The 12,001-nt window shown below is 33.3% G+C and overlaps 1 protein-coding gene across 3 annotated transcripts in view; it reads right to left on the reverse strand.

The window, feature by feature from the left end:
- The window catches only part of LOC105302318 (E3 SUMO-protein ligase RanBP2), a 54,361-nt gene that overhangs the window by 28,139 nt on the left and 14,221 nt on the right, over positions 1-12,001 (reverse strand). For all 3 annotated transcript variants that reach the window (XM_023520506.1, XM_011375297.2, XM_023520507.1), the window contains exons 5-17: positions 10,899-11,129; positions 10,389-10,534; positions 8,434-8,626; positions 6,517-6,604; positions 5,485-5,694; positions 4,338-4,519; positions 4,082-4,257; positions 3,768-3,891; positions 2,982-3,143; positions 2,620-2,757; positions 2,395-2,541; positions 1,382-1,552; positions 1,214-1,297 (exon numbers count right to left, since the gene is read on the reverse strand). In XM_023520506.1, coding sequence (XP_023376274.1) covers positions 1,214-1,297; positions 1,382-1,552; positions 2,395-2,541; positions 2,620-2,757; positions 2,982-3,143; positions 3,768-3,891; positions 4,082-4,257; positions 4,338-4,519; positions 5,485-5,694; positions 6,517-6,604; positions 8,434-8,626; positions 10,389-10,534; positions 10,899-11,129 — 2,052 coding nt within the window. The remainder of the gene's footprint in view (positions 1-1,213; positions 1,298-1,381; positions 1,553-2,394; positions 2,542-2,619; positions 2,758-2,981; positions 3,144-3,767; positions 3,892-4,081; positions 4,258-4,337; positions 4,520-5,484; positions 5,695-6,516; positions 6,605-8,433; positions 8,627-10,388; positions 10,535-10,898; positions 11,130-12,001) is intronic.

A 12,001-nucleotide genomic window follows, 5' to 3' on the forward strand; every position in this document is an offset into this window, starting at 1 on the left:
TGTCTACCACCTTCTTCTTGAAGTGTTTTCAAATACAAATTTTCCAAAAGCCATTAACTAACTATTGGAGTCAATCTCTCGAATTTTCAAAATAATTTTTTTCTCACTCATCCGTCTATTTACTGTGTCTAGTACAGATGCTGTACATTCATAAATAAGAAACCGGTAGAATCAAATGGAAAACTTTACTGGTCACTTCCAGTATCTGGACCATAGTTATGAACATGCAGTTAATACTATAATCATAATTTTAAAAATTCAAACAACTAGAAAATGTAATTAGAACTTGTTTCGACAATTCTCACTTTACAGATGAGAAGCCAGACAGAAAGGTAAGAAAGTGACTGGCCCAAGATTATCAATTAATGGCAGAGTTAGTACTAGAACCCAGCTTTTCAGGCACATGGCCTAGTGCTCCACTACCCTTCCCCAGTATAAAATGTTGGGTGCCTGAAAGCTATATGGTATGTCAAGGTTGTATGAAATATTGTAACAGACCACAATTACACAAAATTAATATATAAAATCTTTATGTAAATTCAAGTTTCCCACCAAATAGCATTCTTTAATTCTCAGACATTGCTGATAGCACTGTAATAATCACACACACACATTGATTTCATTGGTGTAACTTTAGAAGTATGAGTGATTTAGTTCTTGCTCAATAAGCATGAAACAACCTACTTGCACATCCAATTCCAAAAAAGTTACGCTCCTTTGAGCCTCATAGTTAAGAGCAATTTCACAGTCAAAATAAGATTATGTAAATATAACTATTCCTTACATAATTATGTCAAATTCCTATGAAAGTATTAAAAAGATAAGAGATTTTTTGAAGCTTAGATCATTTGTCAATTCCTAGCTGTAAATTTGACACACACCACCAGTCAGTCTGAGGAATGAACCCATAGATCAATGTATGGTTAATGCATTTCACTAGTCTAATTCAATCACTTGTAGACCTTCTCATGCCAGGTTCAATGCTGTGTTTTGGATAAAAGAGTCTGAATCTATGAAGGATTCAACCTGGTAGAGGAATAGACATAAGTAATTTCAAAAATATGGTGACAATATGGAGATATGTAAAACAGTATGATTCTACAGAAGTATAGCAATGAATCATTTTGAAGAGCTTTAGAAAGAAGTGAGGGAGTGGTCAAGAAAGGAATCTCGAAATAAGGGAGGCAAAATTAAAAGAAATTAAGAGATTTACCTTAATGGCCTCTACTTGTTGGCAGATCATTTTCAGTAAAGAATTCTGGTCTTCTGCCCATTGAGGTGGTGTTTTGGAAGAATACTAAAATAATAACAACAAAACAGTATTGAAAACACTTAGAACAGAAACATATTCCGCAACGGAATTCATTTCTTTCCCACTTACCTTGTAACTTTTACTCGGTGATAGAGAATAGGGAGATGGCGTAGAATGTTTTATATCTGACTCTGCATTTCGCAAAGAACCATTTTTATAAAAACCTCCTTCACTATAGTCATCGAGTTCCTGCATGACTGAATTAAACATCTCTTTTACAGTCTCCAGGGGCACAGGTAACTAAAAAACAAAAAACAGGAATCAAGGGCCTCGCTGTAAAAATACCAATGTAAAAATTCTTAAGTAAATGGAAAGATTTTATTTTACTAATTTACTTTTTCTCACTTTTGTATAGCAAGCGCTTTATACTTTAATAACAGACATAAAACTGCGATGTAACCTACAGTCTTCTGACTCTAAAGTCTATGCTGTTTCTATTCTTTCTATTACACGTAATGGCTAATTGTAGAAGAATACTAACTTGGGAAATTTTTTCAATGTAAACAAAGTAAGTTACTGATGTCTATTAATTCAGTTTGAATGGGGAAATATAGATGCTAGAATACAGCAGACAACATAAAACCTAATCTAAGAGCAGCAACAGAAATTAATAAAAAAAAAAAATACTTGTAAAATTTAATATAATTGAAGTTAATACCATCATGACAGTTTCAAACAGCTGAGTTGGAAAAACAGTCCATAGCAGATGATAGAGAAGAAATGCTCTGAAGTTATCAGCCATTTACTTTCGATTTCAGTAAAATATTTAAACGCCAAATTCATTAAGACCCAGTCTTTAGGACTATTTGTTTTGATTACATGGCCAAATAATAAATGCTCTACCTTAGAAACCTTTCCTAATTCCCCAACAAGCATCTTCACGCAGTATAAATCTAGATTCTTGATTTTAAAAAGAAACACCAAATCTAAGACAAAGCAATGTTAAATATTTACACATATACCTCTTCTGAACATTAATTATAATTTGTTAAATATAGTTTTTTTAAATTAACAAAATATAAAACCAAGGCGAAAATAATTATTACCCAAATTATCAATAATAAAAACAACCTGCAACTTACTTTCTTGACTACTGAAAGATCTGAATCACTGTCATCTATAATCTTTAGTAAGTAGTCTCTGGTTTTCCTCAGATAGTTTTTGCATTCTTCTTGTTCTTCAGGAGAAAGGGCATCATTTTCAATGCCTTCTGCTTTTCTGTGAAAAATCTACACAAAGAATGCTTTTATGAAACAATTAGGTCTTTAAAAAAAAAAAGTTTTAATTCAAGTCAATTCAATACTTACCAGTGCAAGGTTCCAATAGGAAACAACGTTTTTTATAGATTCAAAAGCAGTCAGAGCGTCTTCTATATTTCCATTAATTGCATCCAATATAGCGAATGTTATGTGTGCTTCTTCTTCATATTCACCAATTTCAGATGCCTGAATACATTTCGTAATTTTTAGTTTAATTGCCTCTACCCAGATTGTCAAACCCAAATAATTTCATATGATCTAATGAGATTAACATCTCAGTACTTTTTTGTGACTGCTAGTGGATTTAGAAAACACGCAGGCAATTAATTTAAGCAATTTTACCTCCTTTTCTTTGTTTACAAACTGGAAATCCACATGCCCAATTAATTCACAAAAGAATCCTCCATTACCTGAATGTCTGCACTATGAAAATGTTTAAACAGAGGGTCAGTAGGTTCAGGAATACTGCTCTTCTTTTTGATTATCTTCAACAATGGCAAAACCTTCTTCCAGTAATGAACACTTCTGCCTATGTATTCCCGTTGATCATAAAAAGAATTAAGACCGCTGCCCTAAAATAGAAAGTTAGAAGCATACAATCTAAGGAACACATATGAACAGATCTAAAAATTCATTAATAAGTGGTCTGAACTGGTTAAAATTTCAAATCAAAGCCAAAAAGAATCTCAAGTGATATGCTCAACTTTCTAAATACTGTAATAACCACCTTAATACCAGTGAAAATTCTAGACCCAACTTTTAAACACTGTCAATGACACTAACCTAATAGGCAGCCTAATCTGTTTTTAAAAAGTTGCCCATTTTTTGATAGCTGAAATCTGTCTCTCTGTAAGTGTCAGTCTGCTCAAAGTGCTAAACATCTATACTTAATCTGGCACAAAACAGACCTCACATGTTTAAAAGTTTCCAACCTAGACAATAATTACCTCAACTTAATTATTAAGTAAGAACAGCTAATACTCATGGAACATGTAGTGTGCCAGGCACTGTTCTAAGAGCATATATATTAACTATATTAACTACTACTTGACAAGGTTAAAAAAATACATTTCATCTAGCATAATACGAATAAGCTGCTACTATTTTTAGAACTAAATGATTTTCAATGAAAAATTTATAATTCCTTAAAAAATAAGGAAATGTTCTTAAAAATGCTTACACTTTCATAAACTCACCGTTTCCTGAAGGTACTGTGCCCAATGTATAAGCAGAGCAGGTTGAAGGCCATGTTTTCCCTGGCCCCTTAGAGTATTTACGTCATGCTGAACTAGAAGTCGCAGTTTTGCTGAGGTTCCAGGGCTAAAAAAAAGTTTTATTTAATATAACTGATTTATACACATGTATTTCAGCACTTACATGTTTGTTAATCATCATGAGAATTAAATGTCATAAAAATTAAATACCTAGGGAATAAGTTTTTAAATTATATGTTTTTAAATGAAAAACCCATATAGAAAGTAAAGGAATAAACTTTTCTTTTACTACTTACATTGCTTTTCTGTGAATTAGATTACAAACTGCATCCCACCAAGACTTTTGTCTCTCTGTACAAAGCTGTTTACACACAGGAAGTGGCAAGCATAGTGGCTGATAGAAGTTGTAGTGAGAACTACATTTCTCCTTTAATTGTAAGTGGCTGGTATATATTACTCCAAGTAGAAATACCTGTTTTAAAGAAAATCAGTTTAAGTTAGAAAAAATTAAACGAAACTCAAAATTTTTAATTTGTTAAAATCTTTGCTTACTTCAAGATCTAAAATACATATTGATTCAGGTGCATTTGTTTCAAGTCTTGAGGTTTCCTGGGGCAAATGATGAAATAGCTGTTTTAGCCATTTTTGAATTGCAGGTAAGGTAGGCAATGAATTCCACTGTAAGCCAAGCCAGGTAAGATGCTGAAGGCTACCATTATGTGCTCGAATAGCACCTGAAATAAAATGCAAAAAAATGGCTTGAGGTTGTGAAAACTTTTTTTGTGCCATCAGTTTTGCCAACAACTGACTCACATTAAATGTATTTTAATTTTATAACTGATTTTCTAATCAGAGCTGGGGGAAATTCTATAAGCAAAATCTCATGTTCTTATTAAAGGTATTCATACTTTATGTCTAGGAATTTTAATAAAAAGTTATGATGGATAAAGTTATTTTCAAGTCTGACTGGGAAAAAAAAAAAGAGACTCACTAGAATTCCATAAACAAAATCTGACAGGGGCAGATAAAGAAGAGCCACCCAATAAGAAATCTTGAAATAATGGATTTTTCTTTCAGTGAAGAGTCATTAAAAGAATGGGATACCATTACGTTAATCAATTAGGGTAATAAAAAGATCTTTTCTTCTAGAAGATATTCAGTACTGGAAAAGTTACGAGCTTCTAGAAGCATAAAGAGGTATAGCCTTTTTTGACAATATGACAATTTGCAAGAGACTTTGACCCAGTAATTCTATTTTTAGGAATCTATTTAAAAATTTGAAATGGAGAGATTTTAAAGTTTTCTTCACAGTATTATTATTAACAGTGAAAAAACTGGAAACAACATGAATGTCCAACAACAAAAAGTGGCAAGCAAATTATGGCTAATTCATGAAACATTATATTGCCAGTAAAAGTCATATTTACAGAGACAGATATGATGGGAGAGAATCTGAAACAAGAGGAATCATATGTACAGTATAAACAACTATTTAGAAGAATTACATATGCTACCACCCCTGCAACGACCCCTCCTCAAAAAAAAAACAAAAAAAAAAAAACTGAAAGGAATACAGGATAATATTAAGTTATTATTTCTGGGTAATGAGATTATGGGCAATTTATTTCCCTTTCTGCTTAATTCTCCTAATATAAAAGGGTTAAAATGTAAAATGTTTCCTTTGAAAGATAAAACTTACCAACATCATATCTAGCCAAATCATCAGGCTCTGGTGCTTGTACATCAATGTTTCCGATATCATCACTACCAAGGAAAGAGCTATCCTTAGGTGACTGACTAGAAAACAGAGCATCATATAATGCAGACTGCCCACTTTTGTTGGCAAAGGATTCCACCACTTCTTTTAAAAAATCTTGCTTGTCACGACTTAAGTTTAGCAGCATGTGCCCTGAAAAGCAAATTATTTCCATCATTTAAAAGAAACAAACTGTTTTTACTCACATCTCTAAACAGTTTTATTTATATGCCCTAAGGGGAAATAATTATCTGAGACCTAACCCTCCAACCCAACAACCCACATCTGGACAATAAAGAGTACTTATGCAAAAAATGAATATAAATTGCAGATCTAATAGTATCTGTGTCTACATGCTAGAGTACAAGGAAAGAAAAAAGTGCTTCCTATAGAAAGTGTTATGTTTCTTTAGCTCACTGCTTGACTCACTGGCTACTTAAATAATTTTTGCCTTGGCAAAACCAGGTAACACATAATAGACCTTCAGTATCTATCTCAAAACAGTCAAAACTGAGACTGAATCTACAAATACCAAGAGCCTTACAGAATGTTAGTATAATCTTCTGTCTTCTTTACTATGTTGTCAGTTCCTTGAGAGAGAAATCTGTATGTTCTTCACCTTAGTATCCCCCATAGCAGTGCCTTACAAGCAACTGATGTTAAATGGTTGTCAAATTAGTAATTATATTTAGTTCAGGAACTGCTTTAAAATATTCAGGATGGAGGCTCTAGCAGCTAGATAAAGGAGAAGTTAAGGAATTTCTCCATTCAGGAGCAAATATCAAATATTTGTTCCTTTTTCAGAATATACCATTTCTTGTATTTCTTTGTGTATCTCTTCCTTAAATACAATGTGGCAAAGAGAAACAAATGATTATGACAAACAGAAGACAGAAGATATTATCAAAAGATACCTTCTAACAGAAATTTGCCTTTTTTCTTTTTAAAATAAAATCAATTAAACATTACTATTACCTGATTGGCTCAGACGATCACAGGCCATCAATTCCAGCAGATTTTGTCCACCTTCTCCTTTTATTAATTTAATCTTTGGTCTTGGAACCTGTTAATTTTAGAATCAAAAATCTTAATTTAGTAATACTCATTTCTAACAGTAAGATGTTCCTTTCAATCGCATTATGCTATTTTGATAATGCATAAACAGTTAACCGACGGTTAAACTGAGTTGGAAAACCAACCGCAAAAGACTCAAAACCAAGGAATTTAGATAATCTATAACAGATGCCTGCTTCTGAGAAATTATTTTCTACTAAAAGCACACTAGTGTGGCATTTGGGGAAATGGAGTAATTAGAGAACTTTTCTACCCTGCATAAACAGAAAGAGATGACAGGTCGACTTTACACACAGCAATGGAACCATACTTGGAAATGCCATACTGAACAGCACATTTTCAAAGAACATAGATAATTTGGGATACCACTGGGATAAACTCTAACAACCAAGAGAGTAAAAGCACCCCAAGCCATGACCTATGAAGAGCTAAAAAAATGATGAAGAAACAGAAAGAAGGCAAAAAACACAATAAGCTGCCTTCAGATATTAAGAAAATTACCTTGTAAAAGGGTGAAGACTTTTTTAATAGCACCAGAAGAAAAAACATCAGCAGGTAGCAGCTTAAAAAGCATTTTTACTCCATATAAGGAAGCACCAAGAACTAAATTATCCAAAAATGCAATGGGCTATCTTGAAAAGTAGTGAATGTCCATCACTGAAAATGTTGTCATAGACAATGACCGCTTACAGGAAATATCCAACAACCATATGAGTATAGCTGGGGTAACTGCTGTTAAATTTCTAATGACCTTCTTAACTGGTATTGGGAATGTAATTTGGTACAACCTCTGTGAGGCTGGAAATTTGGCAACAGCTCTAAAAATGATAAACACATAAATACACTTTGATCCTTCAATTCTTCTTTCAGAGAAGTTATTCTACCCATTATTTTCACATGTGAAATGGCTCGGGTTAGTCGCTACAGAATTATTTCAAGGAGCATAGTAACAAAGCAAAAATAATCTAATGTCTTGGTTTTAGGGCACTAGTTTAAAAAAACCCAAAACTATCATATATCTGTAGAATGGAATACTATGCAACTATCAAAACAAATGAGGATGATCTACTAATGCATCCTCATTTGGTGATATGGAAATATCACCAAGATATATTTCATGGAAATAAAGCAAAATCAACAAAATATACAAAATGTTTTCTATCTGTATTTTTTAAAGGGGAGTGGGAGTGCGCATGTGTGTGTATTTGCTTGCATATGCATAAAAATGTCTTGAAGAATTCACAACAAACTAATAACATTAGTTCCTGCAGAGAAGAAAAGTAAATGACTAAGAAACAGAGGTAGAAAGGAATTTTCACAGTATACTCTTAACCCTTAAGTTTTCTAAACATGATGCCAAACATGTCATCTAACATGTTTTCCCATGAACATGTTAAAGTGATTGTGGTAAACACATTCTTCTACCATAGTTTACATAATCATACCCCAAAATTTACTTATTTAGGGATTTTGTTCAAGTTATACATCTTTTTGAATCAAGTTTTATCCATATTTGAGATTATTTCCTTACTACCAGTTCCCAGAAATCGCAGAGTAAAAAGAACAAACTCTTCAAAATGGTCTTCAAATAAGTCACAGCAATGGAGACTGCCGCCAGCAATGCATCAATGTAGCTGTTTCACCAGCTCACCAGTATTATAAATATTATTATTTTTCACCGATCAAATTAACTCTTTAATTTTAACTTTAATTCTACGGATTCATTCTCAGTTTCATTATATAACAAGACACACTTCCATGGGAAATACAATTGTCTCAGCGAAATGTCAGTTGCACCCAAAACTGGAAAAGGATTACCTGAAATGCTATGAGATAGCACAACGCAGCCAGCTCAGAGAGAGCTCGCCATTGCACATCACTATGCTGACCCATCTTCAAAAGCAGAGAGCCAGCATGCATGTAAAAATGTCCTTTCATCTCTAAGAAAGTAGCTGAGAGTTCATCATTTCCACCCATACGAGATTTCACAGACTGAAGAGCACTATCAAAACTGTAATATTAAAATATTAAACAGGTATTAAATTTGTTGCATTGCGAATTTATTTCAACCTTTATCATTCACCTTCGGACTCCTAATAATCCATATTCTTCTCTATTTTATAAATTATGAATCGCCTAGTACTTATTTTTATTCCACACACTTTCTATACGTCAAGCTTAATCTCTAGAATGACATCTTATTCTACGTTAGTTCTAGTCTTCCAATCATAGAAAATATACGAATCAAATAAGATGACTGATTATAGTGTACGTTTCATAATATACCAGAAAAGAAAACTGGGAAACTAAAATATTTTCTACTTTCTCAATAATATGGTTTCATTATTTAATTCAAAGTTGGAATTTCTCAAATAAGATATGCCTTATTCAAATTATAAGTAAATAACTTATAAGATATTTAGGTTGTCAATATCACAATTGCTCTTCTTACTACACAGATAACTACAGTGTTAAATAATTGTATTTATCACTATTATTTGTAATCTATAGACTAATTAGTGCTTCTAAATCCTAATGGTCCTCAGAATCTTTATTTTGTATGAAAAACAAATGCAAACACTTAATACAAATGTGAAACATAATTTTAAAGTAGATTATAATAAAAAATCTGAGTAACAGGTGAGTTCCAGGGACCTCTGCAGGCTCTTTCAAGACCTTTCAGGAGATCTATTAAGTTAAAATTACTTTTATAGTACTAGTAAGAAATTATGTCATTGTCACCCTCATTTTCTCACATGACCAAAAATTTTTGAGTATATAAGCCATATAAAAGAAAACATCCTAAATATTTTCTAAAATAATCTAAAAGTTCAAGTTAGTTTTTCTGGACACTACCCTTACCCTACCACCTTAGGACACTAAGTACTTCTTCAAGCAAACGACCTACCTCACTATACCCCAGTAGAAAGAGTCTTTCCATATGCCAGATGGGGAATAAGAATTACTTTCCAAATAAATGAATAGTCTAAACCAGAAATTGGCAAACTTTATAAAGGGTCACATACTAATTTGGCTTTGCAGACATATAACCTCTGTCACAACTGCTCAACTCCACCACTGCAATGTATTAGTAGCTATTAGATAACATATAACAGAGACATAGCTGTGTTCCAATGAACCTTTAATTACAAAATCAGGCAAGGAGACATATTTGTCCCATAAGCTCTAGTCAACCCCTACTTTTCTAAACTAACATTGTTATGCAAATCCAAGTGATGTTTTTGTTCAATGGCATGTTTTAACAAAGATTTAATGGTCCTCAAAATCAAAATTTAAGACAACAGAAAAATTACACATTTTATTTTAGTTATCTTGTTTCTAAGCTAAAACAGATATCTGAAATACTAGTGATGGTAACTGCTAATACTAGAACTTTTAACAAATGATATTTATTCCCTGATTTTCACTCAAGATTATATCATTTTATGAAATAAAATATGGAATGGTAGTTAGAACATTAATTTTCAGGCTTGACTCTTTATTAAGCATGTCAAAACTGGAGATTAACTATAGAATAATTTAATCAAGCCTGAACAATTATATAGTTCTCTAAAAATCAGTCTCTAAAAACCAATTATAATAGCCCCACAAAAGAAGTTAAGATTTGTTCCAAGTGGTTTATCATATTAACTATTACCCCTGGGTACATTAAAGAAACAATAATGCAATAAAGATGTTTAGACCAATAAAATGAATTACCACAAAAAAGAAAATCTCTAATTTACACCAAAGTACTCCTTAAATCAATATACCTTGCCAATAATTCTCTGCTTTCTTGCATATCTCTAGTGGAGAGCGTAAGAAGCATAAGGTTAGCATAGGCCAGAAGTAAGTCTTTACTGGTTGCTTGCCAGTTACTTTCATCAGACTCAGAGTGCTGTAAAGATTCCAGATATTCCTATTTTGAAGAAAGAACACTAAGTCACAAAACGTTGCAAGTGTTACAAAACTGGTCGGTTTATGCCTACAAATTCCTTTGCTCTTTCCTGTTTTTATAATACCATATTTCCATCAGCCTATAAAAATACCAAATACATATATAAACTTCTCTACCTATAAAAATACCAAATACATATATAAACTTCTCTCTCCAATCTATCCATTATGAATTGAAATCATCCCAGTAAAAATTTCATTTCACAGTTGCTATACATAAATGAAAGAAATTTAAGTCTTGGGGGACAAAAGCCACTGCTTAAATACAAAGGGATGTATGGTAATTGCTTATATAGAAGTGAAGAGATTCAACAGTTTTTACCTACCTTAAGGGTCTGTACAACACAAGAATTCCATTCTAAACTTGAACGCAAAGCTATGTTTCTCTCTGCCTCATGGCAGTGGGCCACAGCATCCTTCAATCTTTTATTTGAACAATACAGCTCTACTAGTCGAATGTTCACATACACATCATCAGGTCTTACATAAAGTTCTGACTGAATCAAGTCAAAAAGTTTATTCCATCCATCTTCGCCTTTACAATCTAAAAGCTGTTCCTATTATCAAAAAGAAAAAAATCATTAATTTAGAAAAACATCTGTACAATTTTAAATATATCACAGTTCCTATGAGCACCACTCCACTGTGTTTGGTGACAGTAAATTACCACAAGAAATGTTATCCTACATACTTCATTAGCCCCTTCAGGGAGTTGAAGTTAAACCCCAAGAAATGTGTGTGGAGAGAAATACCTGATATTTTATATATGTATATTAACAGTGGTTGTCCATATCACCTTATCCTCAAACTGCTCTGGATCTTCCTAACTCTGACTCAATCCCCTACCCACTATGTTCCTACACTGGAGCTCCTACTATTCTCTTATCTTCTCAGTGCCTTTACCCTCTGGCCTTAAGTAAATGGAGTATAACTTAAGATAGTTCCCATCATGTCTCTGCCATGGTAACTTTTTCTCTGCTAGCCTACATACAAGGAGAGGAAGTAGGGTTTGGGAATGAGTAGGTCTCCAAATCATATATCCCCACCACACCTGTTTATTATCCTGTTCTCTAAAGCAGCGCCCCTCCCTGAACCCCGGGGCCAGAGCGCCCCTCCCTGAACCCCTGGTACTGGTCTGTGGTCTATTAGAAACCAGACCATACAGCAAGAGGTGAGTGGCAGGCAAGCAAGCCTGAAGCTTCATCTGTATTTGCAGCTCCACCTCGGGTCATCAGGCATTAGATTCTCATAGGAGAACCAGTCCATGGTGCCAAAAAGGTTGGGGATTGCTGCTTTAAAGGACATGCAATCCAGCTACTTTATCCATTCCTCCTTAGTAGAGGAGGAATAAAACACTCTTCTTTTATCCTTAACTGTCACTGGTATTACCAGTTGAAAGATGCACAAGATATACAAAGTGCATGGCTAT

The sequence above is a fragment of the Pteropus vampyrus genome, unplaced genomic scaffold, assembly GCF_000151845.1.
Source record: "Pteropus vampyrus isolate Shadow unplaced genomic scaffold, Pvam_2.0 Scaffold269, whole genome shotgun sequence".
Lineage (NCBI taxonomy): Eukaryota > Metazoa > Chordata > Mammalia > Chiroptera > Pteropodidae > Pteropus > Pteropus vampyrus.